We start from the raw sequence: 19,731 nt of genomic DNA, 5'->3' as shown, positions 1-19,731 counted from the left end.
AAGCATTAATTTAAGAGTTTCTGGTGTTTCCAGCCACCTGATGAATATTCACTCTGCTTTTAGTTTTTAACAATTCCTGAAAGAAACATCTGGGTCTTTAGCTTGCTGCTCAACTACGTAGACACAACTAAAACAATGACCTAAAAAAGCTAAAAAGCACCTTGGTGCTGAGGGTAAGTTCAAAGTTACATGTTAACCCTTTCACTGAAAATATTGATCAGTGGAGCTTTAAAACACAATGAATTCACAGATATATTAACAGAAATGTGACATTTTACGACAACTATTCATACACATGATGAAGAAACAAACAGTAACTCTGATAGAAATAACATCTTTAATAAATTAAGTCCAAAAAGACAGTCACTCCCTTCCACTTCTTTCCTTGCGTACAGGTTACATAATGTATATATAATACATATGCAACATTTCATATGTTAAACAGGACTGGATATTCCCTTAAAGCAGCGTGAGTAGTGCAGGTTGCATACAGATCAGTGTTTCCACACGCCGCTGTCTATATACATACTGGCATCCTGGCATCCCTCAGCTGGAGGTTAGTGTACAGTATATGGAGCAGCACCTTTTCTTTTTGAGTCATAGGGTTAGTATGTGTTAGCGTGTGGAGCTCTCCCACACTGTTATACGCTGGCGAAGAAAGACTCAATCAAACGTACAATCACTTACTCACACACACAACTTTAAGGATCATACTGGTGTTTTAGCATGATTTCACCCATTTACTGAAACTTGCACAAAGCACTACCGACCGCTTTGTTTTTACATCGATCCTTTAGGCATTGACTCTCTGTTGGTGTCATGTTGTTACTGGAAACCCAAAGCTGTGTTAAACCTCATTTGTGTTTGTGCATTCAAGCACTGGGAAGCCCAAAAATTAAAAATTTAGGAGACAGATGCTAAAAAGCAAGTCAATTGGGACAATGTGAAAAGAATTATATGAGTTTAGTAATTTGTATTACTAATCCAAAGCAAATTTCCTGTTTCTACAAGTTAATTTTCAAATATGTATATCAGTGGCTGCTTGCAAGATAGCAAAACTCATTAGTTTTACAAACAGCAGGAAGTATTCTAGTTAATGGGCAAAAACATGAAAAACACTATAATCTTCTAATACAATCTATGTACATTAAGTGTCTATATGAATACCTACAGTATAAAACTATTATTTTCTGCCTCTTATTCTTTCCGTTTCCATTGTCTAGTAGGCAATGTGCAGAGTCAACATCATGGGGGCAGCAAAATATATCCAGCCACAGTTGTCGAGCCCCTCAAAATGTTGATCCATTCTTTCCGTTTAATCCTTCACCTCCGTTTTGAGAGGTAGGTTGCAAGATGAGATGCATTCATTTTAGCAAACATTTTGGGATTCCAGACCCAAACAATGCAAAGGTGGTTCACAGGAGGTGTTTTTAGTGAGACTGATAAACCTTGTAAGATCAAGTCATGCCTATGAAGCAGGTCTCTGGACGGACATCCTGACAGTCAGTTGTAATTCCAGCTGGTGTTAGTGGAGGATTAGCCCACGTTGACACCTAGTCCCACTTGCAGCTTGTCACCGCGGTGATTTACAAACGCGCCCATAATCAGGGTGGCAGGGAGCGGGGTCAGACGCTTCTCCAACACACCTCCTATTATGCACCGACTGTTTATCATACCTGGATACACGCACAGAAAAAGTGTCATGTATGCTTTCTTGATAGTTTTCATCGAACATGAGGTTTGCAGAAAGAAATAACTGTTTACCTCGAAAGACCATGTTGGCTTCTGGGAGTTCCATCTGGTACCCAAACGAGGTTGTGGTCTCCTGTGTCCTGGTACTGGCTTCAAACTCCACCCCGACTTGGATCTGGTGAACAGACACACACATACATTTATGCAATATGCAACTTAAGTAATTGATGTGTTTATAAACAGTATGTTGATATTTCCCCATACCTGTTTGTTGGCTCTGTGATAGTAGCTAGCATGAGCACCTCCTTTCCCAGCATTCAGTGTCGCCACCCAGTTTGGTCCTGAACACAGAAAAAAAAAAAAAAAAAAATGAAACGCTGCTTCTAAATCAACAAAAACAGATCAGGAAATATGTCAGATCAATTAAATAAATCAGATTCACAAAGAAAAAACAAACAAACAAAGTTCCTACTAGAATACTGTCCAGCTAAAGTAAGAATTCCTCCCTCCTCTGCTCGGCCTCGGTGGTAGACCAGCTCCCCTCCTAACACCAAACCAGAGGACACACTCTGCAGGAAGTGAGTCACTAGTATAACTGTCCAAGATAAACACACAGAGACACAGAACAGATTAAATCGACAAAAATAACCTGATAATGTGCTAATTTGACAGTTGTATTCAGTGGAAAAACCCCTGGAGGAAAAAAAAATCTGGAAAGTATCAGCAGGAAATGATGCATCTTTATCAGATACTACTGCAGGTTGCAAAACTAAGTGATGCTCCCAGGTTGTGCTCTCATCATTATACCCGTCCTCTTCTTACCTGACTCTCTGAGGACGTCTGGGTTAGCTACTGTCACTGCAGCGGTGAAGTCGTTCCCTCTGTACTCAGTTTCAAATTGCCACGTTACAAACTGGGACTGCTGGGTCTAAAACACAATCAAGCATTCATTTTAAGCAAAGACATTGACTTTTATAGAGACAGCGTCTGAATATGGGATGGGATAGATGGATTTAAGGGAAAAAACAGACATTAGGATCTCACCTGGAACACCGTTCTGGCTCGTACACGCTCAGAGAGATGCAGCAGAGCGTGAGCGTTCAGACTGCCTGAAGAATCCATCTCACCGATCAATGCCGGGGCATCCTGTGATGTGAGGAAAGATCAAGATGCAACTTGTCAACTCAAAAAAAGGCAGCTTCATGTGTTTTCCTGTGTTCTATATAGCTATTAACAATAACAAAGTGACGGCACATTTATTATCCGATGATTCGTACTTGACCTTGTCCTTGCTGTAATCGTCAGACTGCAGATGCTCCACGTGGAAACGATAGTACGAAGGACTGACAGCGCTGAGGTGGAGTGTGTGACTGACCTGGAGGCAAACACATACTTCAGGGTAAAGATCATTAAATATAACGTTTTAAGATGTAAAGGGATTTACACCCTTAGTTATAGCATGTGGGCAGAAGCATCACCTTGAAGAAGCTGCTCAGAGTTTTATTGACGATCATCTTGACTCCCTCAATCTGCTGAGGAAACACATCTGAGGAGGTGGAAAGAAAAAAGAGTCAGATAAAAACATTAATAACAAATTTAGTGTGTTTACATGCTCTGTAATTGTTTGATTGTTCACTTTTAATAGTAACTGAGTTCAAAAATGCAGATAAAAACACAGGTTTCAGGTTATGGGAAAATGTGTAACTCAGTCACACAGATTGATTTCTACTTGAGAAATGTTTTTATGGAGTCATGAAAACCTTTTAGTTAAGTAAAAATACACTTTTGCATTTTATTTTTGGTGGACAAACAGCATGTTAACTTTGATTTTGAGTAATCAGACTATTGTTTCAGTCTGAAGGAAGTGTAAGAGCAACTTAAACACATAATTGTATTTGGTAAATAGTTTGTTATATATTATATATGTTCTAGTATTATATAGATTCATACAACAATGGATGTATATTTTGAATAGTGTATTATAGGTGGAGTACATTTAGGTTATGCTTATATTTGTTATTATTATTTCGTTGAGTACTAGAATAGAGGTACATATATGTACATCTGTTGTTTATGTTTGTTTATAGTTAATAGTGACATAAGGCAGTTTTTTGTGCACCTGAGTGAAAAACGTTTAGCAGCAACATGGTGCTGAGATGTAAAGAAGTCTGAAAAACTGAACATCGGAATGAACTTTTGACCTTGTGTATCGTGGGACATCAAGTTGGTAACAGTGATGTACCTTTGCAACTCCTGTGTAGAGAGTGAAAGCTGCCTGGGTTAGGTAGCCGTCCATCTCTCCTCTCCCAGCGTGGTGGACTGTCCCAGTGAGCAGGATGAGTGTCCCAGCGGCAAGGAGGGGGGTCCGTGGAGAAAGGCCAGTTCTGATGGCCCGGACCGGAAGACAAAGCCAGAACGCTGCCCATGTGGGTGCAAAACACTTCCTACAAGACACAAAGGACGGGATTACAATGATGCTATGACCCATTTACTAATCCCACCTGCATCCTGCACCTGAATCTTTTGGACTCTGTTCTATACAAGGTAAAAAAAAAAGAGGGAGAACATAAAACCTACCCTGAAATACAATTTAAAGATCCCCTCCAGACATGCTTTAAGATTTATAAAAATACTCTATTTTAAATAATAATATGTGTTTGATATAGTTTTTACACACAAAAAATTACCTTGTTAAAATCCTTAAAATGACATCTCCTCCTCCCTCATTAAAAGTTACAGAATCTAGAAATATGGAAATATTTTTCATCTTAAAAGATGTATCAAATCAGATTTTCAACGAGCTCAGAGGAACTTTCCACTTTCAGAAGATAAATGTGAAAACATCCATCTTCAAACTTTGCACATACATCATTCTGTACAGTGAAGCTCAAACATTCAACTGTAGAAGAAGAAAAACACATTTTTGAGTGGAGGGGCACTTTAAAGAAAAGAAAAACACCAGAAAAACAACCTGACATCTCTCACACAATGTTTACATGGTGCGTAAACGTTATGTGAATCTGAAAAATAAATTATCTTATTGCACAAACATCTATACTCACATAGAAGGGGTTAATGCAACCAAAGATGGAAACAGCATCAACATTAAAAAGTTACATTTCTACATTTATTTTGCTGGAACGTTCGATTTGTTTCTTGTACATTAAAAACTTGAATTGCAGAGATGATGCATGCTATGAGCATCCTCTATACGGCTGACTGATGTTTGTATGTGCAGGTGCAGCAGTTCCGTTAGCCTCCTAGCATGACCTTAGCTTCAGCAGAAACAGACGTGTGTGTGTGTGTGTGTATGTGTGTGTATGTGTATGTGTGCGCGCTGTGTGTTTGGCTACCTGCGTCCGATGTGATCAAAGCACCTTAAAACCCCGAGCGGAACTGACAATCGCACATCAGGAAAAACTGTCAAGTTGGACTGTCTTCATAAAGATGAACTAATAGGCGAAGGCTGCTGATGCTCGGATCATCTGATGCTGCAAATAGCTCCCTCCTCCAGATGTGTGATGCGCCACCCTCCACACATGTCCCCCTGAAAACATGACGGGAATTTTGTGGTCTGAAAATGTACGGTTATACATTTACACGTGTAAGACCGAGAACTCAAACGTAATATTAGGAAAATACAAACTGTACATGTTCACCTACCTAGCGTCATTTAGTTTAGGGTGAGCCTTTGTTGATTTCGGCCTTTAAGAGCTCGGGTAAACAGCAAACAATCGTTGTTTCCAGTCGGACTACTATGTGTGCGACACACATTCAACGCAAAGCTGCTACAGGTGAGATGACATTAATGTACCGCAGCGCTAGGGAGCAACAGAAGGTTAACAGGTTAACAGGCTTTATTCAACAATACAGTTAATGAAATGTCTTTGTTTTATCTGAGCCACTTTTAAAAACTAGATACGGACGCTGCTTACTAAAAATATGTAGTTACAACCTTCATATTAGACCGTGAAAAAGACCGGAGCTGGTCGTTGTCGCTCCTGTAGTACGCATCTCTTCCTTTTCGCACTCAAAAGCTGTAAAACTGGGGCTGATTTTTTTCTCTTTTTTACTGAACTGAGTTTTTGTTGTTTTCAGCCGGGCTGGTCATGTCTCCTTCACGGTCCATCTTGCTGGTGGGAGAAGGGAACTTCTCATTTTCTGCCTCTATAAGCCAGTTTTACAGCGTCACAGCCACTTGCCTGCAGCATCAGGAGGAGGCATTGCGGCAGGAGGGCGCAGCCGATAACATCCACATCATCAAGGACTCAGGTACTTTTTTTCCCCACTGAGCTGTATTTTGTGGGATTGTGCTTCTTTTTTGTATACTTTTTTTCTTTTGTGTTGTTCAGGTGGAGCTGTGCTTTTTGAGGTGGACTGCACAAAGCTCGGGGAATGTGCCTCTCTGCGGGGACGAGTGTTTGACCGAGTACTGTTCAACTTTCCCCACTGTGGGAGAAAGAGTGGGGTGAAAAAGAACAGACAACTTCTCAAAAACTTCTTCCTCAGGTATAACTGCGTTAGGATGCAAGCATTTTCTATTGTCAGGTTCATCTCTTCTCTTAGCATCCATCACCCAAATCTGCAGATATCTTTACATAAGGTCACCTGGTGTCTATTGAATTACAGTATTATTTGTGACAGTCAAGAAGTTTGACAAAACTTTAGAGCTGCAACAATCATTCGATTAGTCAATCAACAGGAAATCAATAGCCAACTATTTTGATAATTGATTAATCGTTTTGACTAATTTTTTAAGAAAAAATGCCCACATTCTCTGGTTCCAGCTTCTTAATTGTGAATATTTTCTGGCCTCTATGATAATAAACTGAATATCTTTGGGTTGTGGACTGTTAGTCGGGACAAAACAACGTATCTTTGCATCAACATTTTTCATCATTTTCTGACATCTTAAAAATCAGACTACTAATCGATCCTGATCTAAATCAAAATGAGTCAGTTTTAGATCATTTATTCAGACAAACTCTTCTTAAAACTCCATGTGTCAGACAACATTTAACATTTGGAAACTCGCCTTCTTTTGTCAAATGAAAATAAAAAGGCTTTGCAGAAAAACATATTTATATTTCTTGTAAAAAAAAAAAAAAAAGTGCAAATTGGTATCAGTACAACATAGTAATGTAAGTTATAAACTCAACAAGTTCCCAACAATATACAGAATACTTTGTTTTTCTTTTCCTCCAGTTGTGTTCAGGTTTTGGCTGAAGACGGGGAGGTTCATGTTTCCTTGTGCAACGGGCAGGGTGGGACACCGATGGACCAGCCGAAGCGAGAGTGGCACAACAGCTGGCAGGTTGCTGCCATGGCAGCAGAAGCACACTTAATCCTTAGTGATGTCCAACCTTTTGAAAGTGAGAAATACCAGAGCTACAAGTGCACTGGATACAGGTAAGGAGTAAAGGTGAGTGTTACAGTGTACAATTAGACGCAGCTCTTTGTGTCCCTGAGTGTGTGTGTGTGTGTATGTGGGTGTGTGTTTGCATAAGGATTGTCTAATGTTGGTTTTGCTGTTGTACAGGAGCCAGGATAAGGGCTTTCATGTGGAGAATGCTTTGCTCCATGTGTTTACGCGCAGCCTCCCCTACAGCTCTGCTCAGACACTCAGAGTGGAGGAGGCTGTTGAAGGAGAGAAAGTCCAGTACAACATCCAGGCTGAGCTCAGTGATTACATATTCAGGTACAGAAACACAGAGATTCTCATGATGTTTGCATAACAAGCCAACAACGTCAAAAATAAAATTATATAACCTCATACTGACTGTATCCTCTCTTTTCTTTCATCAGGGGATTTCTGTCCTCAGGGTCTGTCCATCCTGTCAGGTTGGTGTATGATTTTCTTCTTGAAGGACTAACAGAGAAGTGGTCTGTCTCCATGACAACAGAGACTCTTCCCTTCCTCCTCACGGCCGAACAGCTGCAGACGTGCTGTCACGACATAGAGAGTGCAAACTGCTACTGGATTCACCTGCTTCAGAAAGACCTCAACTCTGACGCTCATACCTATACAGACAAAGAAAAAGATCAGTCGACATTCTCGGACCGTCAGGGAAGCGCAGGCACACGAAACACTGTGTCGGCCATATGTGAGAAAGTGGACAGGGTGAGGAGCAAAGGAGCTGAGAGTTTAAGGTTCGCATGCTCTCTTGATGTTGATTCTGAAGAGGAAAGTGGTCTTTATATGCTGCGTCCTTCGCTGCACCCTCAACTAGAAGAGCTTCTAGCTAGAAAAGAGGAGTTGACTAACAACACTGGAAGTTGTGGGGAGACAGAAGGGAACAATAAAAGTGTTGAAGATGAAGGAAATAAGGAGGAGGAGGAGGTTTGTGGGAGCTGTAATGGCGTTGCAGGCTCATTGTTTGGCATTAGTGGCCTTGTGTTCAAGAATGTGCCCATCAACCTCTGGGCTCTGCCTGTTTTTCATGAGTTTCTCCTCAGAGGTGTTTTCCCTTCAGAGAGCGAGCCAATCAAATTGCTTGGACAAAGGCTTGAAACACTGCTGGCTCCCTACGGGGTTTCCCTGGTTACGGAACCAGGAGGTCTGCGTCTGATGGCGCAGCCGATGGGTTCGGTCGGTCAAGTGTTTTCAAATACTCCACCTGACAACACGAGCCATGTCAGTGTCACCGTATCCTTAAATCTGGACCTCCTCGCCGCGCTCCTGTTCTCACTCCCAGACTGGCGGCTGCTGTGGTCACATGACCCACGCTTCTCAGAACAGTTTGCACACCGCCCCCCGCCGGGGACACCTTTCCTCCCATTCTCCCTGTTTCCCGAGCTCTTCAGCTTTGACATCAGCTTCTGGACAGGGCCAAGCTGGGAGGAGAAGAAGTTTTACGCCGTGGTCCGAGAGGCCAGTCGCGGGACCGTGGAGCAAGTTAAACTCATCGATACGTTCTCACATCCTGACCTGAGCCAGACCAGTTACTGCTTCCGACTCACCTACCAATCACACACACATGCTCTGTCACACACACAAGCCCTCCAGTTTCACAAAGACTTGGAGTCTTTACTCTCTTCTCGGCTTCAGGTCACCATCAGGTAGCCGGCATTTACATTTCAAACTTGTAAGAAAAGGGATTTAACTGTCTTTTCTTCAGAGACATTATAATTACCAGTCTGTTTGCAACTGCTAATTATGAGCTTATAATTGGCAAAACTGTAGTTGAACAGTGTTTACAATAGTTGAGGCATCGCTTGCTATAGTGTGTCTTTGAACTGTGATTGGAGTTTTGTGTATCTGTGTTTTTATCATCATACAATAAACCTGTTATTTAACATGAAATTTGTGGCCTATTGAGAATCATTATTAAATAGTCACATTCACCTGTAGTACACAATGACAAAGCTTACTCTTTACTTTTGACTTACGTAAGGTATTGTAAAAAGTATGACTTTGGTATCAGTACAACTCTGATCATTATTTGGGCAGATAATACCCAGCTTTTATTATTATATTAGATACTTTATGCTCTTCTCAAGTTTTATGTTTTGGTAACACTTTATTTTGTAATTTCCTAGGACATTTCCTGAAAAGAACTATGTAATTTGGTTGAAATTATAGGGAAAATAGAGACAAAGTGATGAAATTGTTAGGATTAAATTAGTTTTGTTGAGTTAATAAACAGCTCTATGCATTGGTGCAAGTGAATAATCTTTTCATCTGAAGAGTATTTTGATTACATTAAATTAGTCGCTTAAGCATTATTTCACACCAGGTAAATTGCGGAGGACACAGCCTATTTTTCAGAGGTTTGAGAGCTTTTGTTACTTTTCAGATGAAGATTTGACACAATGGATAATATAACAAGCTTTTAAAATACAACACATTGTTAAATTTGAAACCACTGGTTTCCAAGCTTTTTGGCCTTTGACGTCTTACAAAAAGCAGTGTGTAGTTGGGGTCACATTTCAGATGTCTATGAGTTGTTAACAGCTCCATTAAATAGTAATTTTTCCCTCTAAACTTCTCACATAGTTTAATTTCACTAAATGTTCAAACAATCCAATATTTCACCAAACATCAAAGATTGGAGAAAAAGTCCAAAAACTGAAAACAAATTTGTGTATCAGAACTTTGTTTTTTCTTCTTTCCTCTCCCATTAATCATCTCATGACCCCTCAGATTTATCTGGTGACCCTTTGGAGGGGCCTGACCCCTAGGTTGGGAACCACTGGACTAAACTAGCTAACTGTATATAAAGTAGTTCAAACTATCTCCACCTCCAGCAGCTATGGCAGTAACATGCTGCTCTAACACTGATGCATCAGTATTAATAATCTAATGATGTCATATATAATAATATATCAGTCAGAGGGACCAAACCACTACTTTTACTGCAATACTTTAATACCTTAAATACTTTAAATTTGAGCTTCACTGTGCAGAATGATGTATGTGCAGAGTTTGACACTAGAAGACTGTTTTCACTTTTATCTGCTGAAAATGGAAAGTTTCTCTGAGCTTATTGAAAATCCAATTTTAAGGCCTACATGAATGATTTGTAACATCACAACTAGTTTGGAGCCGATCCTGGTCCAATATTCAATTTACAGAAATGTGATGTGGAAACTTGAAGCCTCCAGTGCACAAACACTGAGAATGAACTTTACAGTGAAGCTGAAGACATCTTCTGTGAAGTAGTAAACTTTTGAATTGAAATGTATTTGCACATTCATAAACTCTGGATTTTTTAAATGAGGGACAAGGAGTAGATGCCATTTTGAGGAATTTAACATGGTAATTATACTTTTTTGTGGAAAAACCATATCAGACACACAATATTGTTCTAAACAAAAAAGTCTTTTTTATACGTTTTAATACATGTCGGGACGGGATCTTTAACTAAATTTTGTTGCTAATACTTAAGTACTTTTACTTAATTAAAGGATCCGAATACTTCTTCCACCACTATTTCTCATTTTTATTTATTTTATTATATTTTTATTTTATTATATTTCTTATATTCTTATTTACTTGACACATAATTATGTTTTGCATAATGATATTTTGAACTGCTGAATGTCTGTTCCATAAAAGGAACAAAAAAGGGGGCGAAGTTGGAACAATATGTAGAAAAAAGTATAAAGAACGAAATTAAAGAGAAGCGTAGTGAAATTGGCTGGGAGGTTGGATCCAGATGTCACTTTTTGTGCGGGAGCATTGCCGGAGTACTCTCTTTAGACTCCGTCTGTGATGATGAGAGCTGTCAACAACCGAACAGCGCCGAAAATGAACGAAGCCTGACTCGGAGCTGCATCGGTAAACATGGCGGCCAAGGCGCTTCGGCAGCGAACCAGGCGAGGCAGCAGACAAGATGCAAACAACGTCAACATCTCCACCGAAGCTCGGCCACCGAAAGAGGAGAAAGGCGGCGGCGACGACAGCAAAGTCGCAGAGACTCGGCAAGAGTGAGTATGATCGGGGACGGAGCGACGTTAGTGCCGCCGGCGCTGTCAGCTCCATCCGCGGTTCTGACTGACGGACCGACAGCGGAAGCTAGCGAGCTAGCTACTTTCATACGTAAAGCAAGTTTTTGATCATGACACCGCGATAACAACGATTAATAACGCCTACTTCACCACAAATAGGGCTGTATGTTTACACTAGTTTGAAATATAATATCTGTCCGTTTGTGTTTACACTCTAATAAACGCTTGCGTCGTTGCTGTTAAACAGCAACGTAATGAAGAGTTACCTGGTCAGCTTCATTCATTCTCCCGCTGCCACATTTATGATAGCTGGCCACAATGTAGCTACCGGTAGTGGCTCAATTCATACTCAGCATGGATATTAGGGTTTATTTTATGTATCTGTTCAGTGCGTGGTGTTATTGGCATGTCGCTGAAGTCCCCTCGTAAGACATTTTGACAGTTCGTAAGGTGACGTGTCATAATAAACAACGTAACGTGAGGATCAATGCTGAGCTGCTGCAGCTCAGCTGACTAATCTCTGATGATGGTGGGTTTGAACAAGGGGGGGAGACACTGCAGGCCATCAGTGCCACTGTAGACACCAGTGAACTGGTACCAAAACAATGATGAGCAAGTGCAGTGTATCTGCTGTATAAATTAATCAAGGATCTTGTGCTGCCACCACTTAAACAATGTGTGTCATTCTGCAGGAACAATACTAGGGAGACCAGGACATCAGCAAGAGGTGACTGCTCAGCTAAATTTAGGGAAGCTGCTTTTGGACAATTAGCATTTTCAGTCAGAGTAGCACATAAGACAAACTCAATTCCCACAAGTATCAGAGAATACACAAGCTTCAGTATTTTTAAAACAACATTTAAAACGTGGCTCAAGATAAAACAGTCATGTGATCACTGATCTAAACATTTATACATACCAACTGTTTTGAGTATGTAATGTATTTTTTGTATGATGTTTTATATGTGATGTACTGTTTGTAAATTTGGTAATTGTATTGTTTTTAATTGTTTGTATTGTACTGTATTGTTTTTTATATTCTCCTTCCGAGGGACCGCAGATGTAAATTAGCTATATATCTAACTCTGGCAGCAGCAGGAAAGAAACATGTGACATGTTAAAAGAGGAGAAAATGAACAGTAAAATCACAATAAAACAACAATAATAAGCTAAAAAAAAGCTTGGAATATTAAAATGATACTCCTACTACTAATAATAATAGTAAGAATGATCATCAAAATAATGCTAATTGAGTTGGTCAAGTAAAACCAGACTGAAGATTGATTTTAAAAACTAGGACAGAATATTTAGTGTAGATATAACTTAAAACAAGAGAGTCGTGAGATAAAAACAGTGAAAATTGGAGTAGTGGAGGTGCAACCTTATAATGTTGTAGGACAACCAAACCCTTTTTACTTAAATTAGACAGGTTCGTCATGTTGTCTGCTTCAGATGGCTAATTAGGCTAATCAAGATTTAGGTCATTTCCTGTAAAATATGCACAAAGCGTACACCATACACTATTTAAGTACATTGAGGTGTAATGTTGAAGAACCCAGAATTAATTAATTAATTAAGTACATATTGTATAGTAATTGTGCATTTGTGTATTTTTTTTTAACAGGTCAGTAAGTCGTGGAGGGCAGGTATGGGCCCCTGAAGGTTCGACTGCATTTAAATGCCTGCTCTCCGCACGATTCTGTGCAGCTTTGCTCAGCAACATCTCAGACTGTGATGAGACCTTCAACTACTGGGAGCCAGTGAGTATCAGAAATCCACTATCAGAAATCCTAAAGTGCTATATGCTGTCATTTGTGACCCGTATAGGGATTTTATATCTATGTCAGAGGCATTTATCTCTTTTTTTCTCTTTTTTTCCTCTTTTTTATATCATGTTACTGATTGTCCTTCTTTAACTGTTCATGTCTGTAATGGTCGTGATTACTTGTTTTGACAGATGCACTACCTGCTTTATGGCACAGGGATGCAAACATGGGAATATTCTCCATTGTACGCCATCAGGTCTTACGCTTACTTATGGCTACATGCCCTTCCTGCTTGTTTACATGCTCATGTACTACAGACGAACAAGGTAACTATTCCAAGGTCACTGTCTTTTCAAAGTTTGTTGTTATGTTTGATATTTCAATTTACTTTAGCTGACCTGTAGGATAATCAGAAGCTCTTTCCTACATGGAGCCACCCAACACCATTCATTAATTCAAACACAGAGGCGTTTTTAACCTCATACTGGGAAATGTGCAGTAGTTACAAGCTTGTGTTACAATTTTGTTGCAGGTGTTGGTGTTCTACTTTGTGCGATGTGTCTTAGCGTTCTCCTGCTGTGTCTGTGAACTCTATTTCTACAAGTAAGTTTACCCTCCTCTTAAATACAATCCGTTTGACTTGTTATAACGTACAGTGTGTATGTACAGTATATGATATGGAAGTTAACTATTTGGTTTGTTTGTGTGTGTGACACAGGGCAGTTTGTAAGAAGTTTGGTCTGCATGTGGGCCGTCTGATGTTGGCGTTTCTTGTCCTCAGCACTGGAATGTTCTGCTCGTCTGCAGGTTGGTCAGATGTATTCATGTAATTTTTCCATCCTCCTTTATAACTGAGCCTCATTTTTCTCAGTGTAGCTCTGTCTTCTTAATTGCCAAATGACCACACTGAACAAAATATGGAGCAAAACCTTCAGTTAAATTGCGCACTACATTTTGGGAGGAGCGTTTCATATTTTTGGTACTTTACTGTGATGCAAGCTCGCCATATTTTGGCACTCTTAATAGTAAATTTACTCCTCTGAAGGTTGCTTCATAGACACTGTGGCTGACTGTATTTCTCCTTGAGATTCCCGTTTGCTGTTTTGCAGTTTATGTGATTAATGATCCTCTTTTGTTCTTCCTCCGCAGCATTTCTGCCATCCTCTTTCTGTATGTACACAACGCTGGTTGCCATGACTGGGTGGTTTCAGGACTCGCCGCCGTTAGCCGTAATGGGTGTGGCTGCCGGTGCCATCGTTGGATGGCCATTCTCTGCTCTGATTGGGTAGGGTCATGAACTAAAATAGCTTTTTGTTGGCAATACCCTTCAAAGACTGACTTGTCAAAATGTATTACTCTCAATGCTGCTTTGGTTTATTTTCTCTGCAGGGTTCCCATTGCCTTCGACCTGCTGGTGTTAAAGAGGCAGTGGAAAGGTTTTATCACCTGGTCAGCTGTCGCTTTGCTGCTGCTGCTGGTGAGAATACTGAAAAATGCATGTAAAACACTTTAAATTTACACATAACAGGGCAAATGTGCATGTAGAGGAGTTTCTTTACGATGTCGCAGCTGCAGTGTGTGCACAAACGGTCAATGGGAGAGTTTATCATTAATGCAAGAATATAATAGGATATTACACTTTTCTCTGTCATGTGTCATACAGAGTATGATATAAATTGTATATAGTATCAATGTAAATACACACAATCTATGTATCACACTGTTAGTTCTTCCTGAATGATATGATTATGTTGTATTGAACCAGTGTGTCTTCCTCAGGTACCATTCGTGGCAGTGGACTCTTTCTTTTATGGCAAACTGGTCATCGCTCCTCTGAATATTCTACTTTATAATGTCTTCACACCACATGGGCCCGATCTGTATGGTAATTTACACACACCATTAATGAATCACTCTATATGATTTTGGCATTAAGATCACGCATAAAAACAGAATTATGACCTTCAACGTGGGGATATGTAATCTCCAAATTGTTTTTTGTAGTTGTTAAATTTGTATGGAAGTGATTACCTCATGTTTGGGGGATGTTATAGTGATTGTAAGTCTGATGGTATATTAATTTAGTGACAGAATTGAACAGATGGATCTTCAAAGAAAACATGTCAACAATTTAAAGCTGCATTGTTTTTATTGGACTCTAGAGGGCATACGAGCACATCAACAAAACTATCATATCAGACCCTTTCAATTTGTGCCAATAGGTCATTTTTCTCTCTATTAAGTTGGCAGAAAATGGTTTAATTACAATAACACACATGTATGTATATATATATAGAGAGAATCTTTTGGCTTTTGTTTCCACCATCAGTATTCAGTGTTTCATCTTGTTATAAATTATTTTATAAACTCCAATTTGGATTTACCTTTAAAGTAATTCCTGCAATAACTACAATGTCATAATGTTGTTTTATTGTGATATTCTGTACATGAGCTGTAATATTTTGCATGTTTTGTGTTAAATTTTCAGGTACAGAGCCGTGGCATTTCTACTTTGTCAATGGGCTCCTGAACTTCAACCTGGTGTTTGCTCTGGCACTGTTTTCTCTGCCACTCACTGCTCTCATGGAGACACTGTTACACAGGTTCAATGGTGAGGACTGTGCGTGTTTCATACACCAGCACTAAAAACTGGTTAAATGTTGTCATTGCTTGGCCTTTTTGGGGGGGTGGAAAGGGGGTTACTGTCACCTCACTTCTGTTTACATTCAATATTAATGCTGGAAAACAGATTGAATGCTGATAAGCTGTAATGAAAGCACAATTTCATTACAGCTTAGGTGATTGTACTGTTACTATTATGAAACTATTAATATGTAAAATTGACCCATCCAGTAATGCTGTCCTGTACACAGATCCCTTTCAGTTTAGACATATATTTAACATCATAAGGTTATATCAAAAACAAAAAAATCATCTAGTCAATCAGATCTTGTGTAAAGAGTTTATTTTTCTTGTAATATTAATTTTCAGAGCAGCTGCTCTTGTGATTTCATGTGCTTGTGCACTCATGTGTTTTCTGCAGTGCAGAACCTGGGTCGTCCATACTGGCTGACTCTGTCTCCCATGTATCTCTGGATGTTGGTTTTCTTCACCAGACCTCATAAAGAAGAAAGGTTTCTCTTTCCCATCTATCCTCTCATCTGCCTCAGCGGGGCTGTAGCCCTCTCCTCTCTGCAAGTGGGTGTTGCCTTTATTATTATTATTATTATTATTATTATTATTATTATTATTATTATTATTATTATTATTGGCCTTTAAATTAAAGCAGCAGTTTGTATGGGTTGGTTTGATTTGTGTTGTTCATTTCTTTTCCTGCAGAAATGCTACCACTTTCTTTTCCAGCGGTACCGTCTGGAGCACTACACGGTCTCTTCCAACCGGTTGGCTCTCAGTGCAGTTGTTGTCTTCACAGTCCTGTCACTGTCTCGCTCTGTCGCCCTCTTCAAAGGTATGCTTACACAAAGGAACTGTTGTCCTAAGCACCAGTGTCAGGCTTTATAACATGACAATTCAAGATTGACCAAAGAGTTTTTCTTTCTCTTTCCACAGGCTACCATGCCCCTCTGGACTTGTACCCAGAGTTTCACCGCATCGCCAAGGATCCAACTCTGCACTCAGTCCCTGAAGGCAGGCCTGTTAGTGTGTGTGTGGGCAAGGAGTGGTACCGCTTCCCAAGCAGCTTTCTTCTACCTCACAAGTCAGTATCCACGAACCCTACACAGGTCTTCAATGTATAATTAAATATGGTGTAATAAGTGTATTTTGTGGTTCATTTGTTTGCTTGGTTGTCAATAAGCAAATGTTAGAGTGTAGTCTTCAAAGTCCTCAAATCTTATTCATATCTGTGCAGAATCCTGAAGTATCAGTGATTCTTCTGTGTTGTGGATTAACATGTAAATTATTTTTTAACATCTCCAAGCCAAGATTACATTTGTCATGCCAGATACACTTAAATGAATGTGACTGTGTCATTTGCTGATTGTTACTCTTTCTAACCTCCAGCTGGCAACTGCACTTCATTCAGTCTGAGTTTAAGGGGCAGCTGCCTCAGGCGTACGCCTCTGGTCCTCTGGCCACACAGATCATTCCTGCTAATATGAACGACCAGAACCTTGAGGAGCCAACCAGATATGTGAGTGACCCAGACACATGTGCATGTTTTTTGATAGATGAATACTGGGCAGGATCTGACATAACCCGATGCTAGTAAACGTTTATGCAGGCCAACCAGAGTCATGGAGGACAAATAAATTAGGGTCAGCGGCCAGGCAGGTGATAAATAATTTGGAATCACAGTGTTTGGGGCCAGGTTTACATCGCTGTGTGGTGCAGCGCTGCTGCTAAATGATGAACGCCACTGCTGAAATTTCACATAGTACATAATAATCATGATGAACACAAACTATGCTCACTTTCTCTGCTTTGAGCAGCTGATTTGAGTGGGGAGAGAATGAGATGTTTGCCTTTCCGTCTCTCTCCTCTACTCTCTGTCACTGCCTGTATGCAAGAGGGTGGGGCTGAGCTACACACACACACACACACTCACACAGACACAGGACAGCAGAGCACAGAGTCCACAGCGGACAGGATGAATCAGACTTTAGGTTATTCTATACTTGCTGCCAAAGTGCAACAAAATCCGGCAGTAAGGGAGACGGTACAAGCAATTTATCAAACAACTGTTGAACAAGCAGAACATAAATACGACGTCTTTGACTTCCAGCAGTCAACTCCCCTCTCATCCACAGCAGCTATATTTTATAGCTATACGGAGCTTGTTAAGTTAGTGGCGAACATTTATGAACAAGCTCAAAACAGACGTTCATTGTATGTAACGATTCAGTCTAATTAGCTAAGTATGACACCAGCCTCTTCTCTCTCCTCTACCAGCAGTACCTGACCAGCAGCAGCAGGGGGGGGAGACAAAATATGGAGAAACCTACATTTATACATCTTTCATTTACTGATCCAATATGTGCCTAATTTTATATTTTGCATATATGTGTAGTATATCAACATTACATATTCATAACTAAAGGAAAACAACCAAATCTAAAGGGTCACTGTTGTAGGTATTATATATACAGTGAATAAATCACCATTTTTTGGCTGCTGGACCAATGGAAATATACAAGGAGCCAGTAAAACCCTGATCTACTGGCCAAGTGGGCCAGTGGGGAACAAATATTATGTTGGACAGTGCTGTTGTTAATAGCAGCTGCATTTTAATTGTGGAATGTCTGCTGTATGCAGGTGGATTTACGGCAGTGCCACTACCTGGTAGACCTAGACACTGATGAAGAGACACCACATGAGCCGCGTTATTCAGCCAACAAAGAGGAGTGGAGCATCGTCGCTTATAAGCCTTTCCTTCAAGCATCAAGGTATTTTCTAATGGTACACTGATAAATCATAAGCAACAAGAAAACAAATAAAAGACAAATATAAAGGACATGTATCAAGATTGTTTGTTTATGTTATGGATTTGATAAACTCTCAAATATCAATGTCAGTATTGGCCTCAAAAAATTAAGTATCTGTCAGGATCCAGTATTTTCCAGCATACTTCATACAGAAATAGAAAAAAAACACGACTCTCAAATCTTCAGAACATCCAAGAAATTGAAACCAAAACTAAATGCAAGAATAGCTTAAACAATTGATTTGAATCCATGAATTCATCTCTATTTTGAAGTGCTATTACTATACCAATCAGTATAAGAATTAAGACAACAAATGATTTTATCTAGGGTAGACTGATCAGTACTTGTAATTAACAAGACAGAAAGTAGAACTAAGAATTCTTCATCACTTCGTCACAGGTGAAATCTGTAACTCCAAAGAAAATAGAAGATAAAATAAAAACAAGTGAAAGGTATCCTTTTGTAACAAAAAAAAAGAGAGAACTTATTCCAGCTTTATCAAAACAAAAGCCAATGCAAATGTCTCTACACAACTGAAAATTAACTGGAAAGCTCCATTAATTTTCCTGCATATAGACATTTATTCAGCTTTTCATTAAAATATATGTATTTCTTCTCTCAGGTCTTCGCCTCTCTTAAGAGCGTTTTACATCCCGTTTATATCGGACCATCACACCACCTACAGGCGCTACGTCATCTTGAAAGCACGGCGGCAAAAGCAGCCTCGTAAGCGGACCCATGGCTGACCCTTAAACGTCAACCTGGCCCCAAGAACAAAATCCTAACACCAGAAATCAATCAGTTTCCCTCCAAACAGCTGGCATGTCTGTGTGTGTGTATGTGTGTATGTGTGTATGTGTATGTGTGCGTGTGTGTGTGTGTGTGTGTGTGTGTGTGTGTGTGTGTGTGTGTGTGTGTGAGAGAGAATGTATGGGTGCCTGTGTGTGCGCGATTTTTGTGCGTGCATGCATGTGTTTCGAAGTATTTGTCATGAAATATTTGAAGATATCAGACCCTTTAAGGACTATATGTCTGCTTTTGGGCTTGTGTGTGTGTGTGTGTGTGTGTGTGTGTGTGTGAGTGAAGAGAAATTGGTGTGTACATTACGCAAGTGTGCTTGACAGGCATCAGCCAGATATGTATGTATGTCAAACATTTTATTTTAGTTGGTCTGGTGTGTTTGTTTGTGTCTAAATGAATGTCTTACAGTGGATGCACACTACAGGATTTTACATGTATTTAGCCAAGGACAGGTCGTTACAGAGAAAAAACAAGTGTTTTCCTTTCATACTGAACTTGAAAATGTGGCTTTAACGGAAGAATATTCCTGTTTAATTAATGTAAGAAATCTTGTAGTGTTCACTTGTCTGCACTTGAAC

At 39.8% G+C, this 19,731-nt stretch overlaps 2 protein-coding genes across 3 annotated transcripts; one reads left to right on the top strand and one right to left on the bottom strand.

Moving 5' to 3' along the window:
• Nucleotides 1-318: 318 nt before the first annotated feature.
• Nucleotides 319-5,441, bottom strand: si:dkey-71l1.1 (uncharacterized protein LOC569883 homolog). 2 transcript variants are annotated; one of them, XM_042430994.1, is made up of 11 exons: nucleotides 5,356-5,441; nucleotides 5,046-5,239; nucleotides 3,935-4,136; nucleotides 3,171-3,238; nucleotides 2,975-3,067; nucleotides 2,737-2,838; nucleotides 2,515-2,620; nucleotides 2,165-2,287; nucleotides 1,957-2,033; nucleotides 1,765-1,867; nucleotides 319-1,676 (listed from the first exon to the last, which is right to left on the bottom strand). In XM_042430994.1, exons 3-11 carry the CDS (start codon nucleotides 4,116-4,118, stop codon nucleotides 1,537-1,539), a joined length of 996 nt encoding a protein of 331 aa, XP_042286928.1. In that variant the 5' UTR covers nucleotides 4,119-4,136; nucleotides 5,046-5,239; nucleotides 5,356-5,441; the 3' UTR covers nucleotides 319-1,536. The 2 variants fall into 2 exon arrangements, with proteins under 2 accessions (XP_042286928.1, XP_042286929.1); XM_042430995.1 differs by lacking the exons at nucleotides 5,046-5,239; nucleotides 5,356-5,441 and adding an exon at nucleotides 4,755-5,017.
• alg9 (ALG9 alpha-1,2-mannosyltransferase) lies at nucleotides 5,362-19,235 on the top strand. Its single transcript, XM_042431789.1, has 22 exons — nucleotides 5,362-5,486; nucleotides 5,791-5,964; nucleotides 6,045-6,201; nucleotides 6,898-7,101; nucleotides 7,232-7,390; nucleotides 7,498-8,751; nucleotides 10,751-10,782; nucleotides 10,965-11,121; nucleotides 12,767-12,902; nucleotides 13,100-13,234; nucleotides 13,441-13,511; nucleotides 13,627-13,715; nucleotides 14,058-14,193; nucleotides 14,298-14,385; nucleotides 14,688-14,793; nucleotides 15,397-15,519; nucleotides 15,952-16,106; nucleotides 16,248-16,377; nucleotides 16,479-16,626; nucleotides 16,932-17,061; nucleotides 18,183-18,313; nucleotides 18,975-19,235. Exons 1-22 carry the CDS (start codon nucleotides 5,450-5,452, stop codon nucleotides 19,096-19,098), a joined length of 3,876 nt encoding a protein of 1,291 aa, XP_042287723.1. The 5' UTR covers nucleotides 5,362-5,449; the 3' UTR covers nucleotides 19,099-19,235.
• Nucleotides 19,236-19,731: the final 496 nt, after the last annotated feature.

Source organism: Thunnus maccoyii, chromosome 13 (genome assembly GCF_910596095.1).
Source record: "Thunnus maccoyii chromosome 13, fThuMac1.1, whole genome shotgun sequence".
Taxonomy (NCBI): Eukaryota; Metazoa; Chordata; class Actinopteri; order Scombriformes; family Scombridae; genus Thunnus; species Thunnus maccoyii.
The sequence above is the reverse complement of the archived record's forward strand: the minus strand, read 5'-3'. Positions and strand labels throughout refer to the sequence as shown.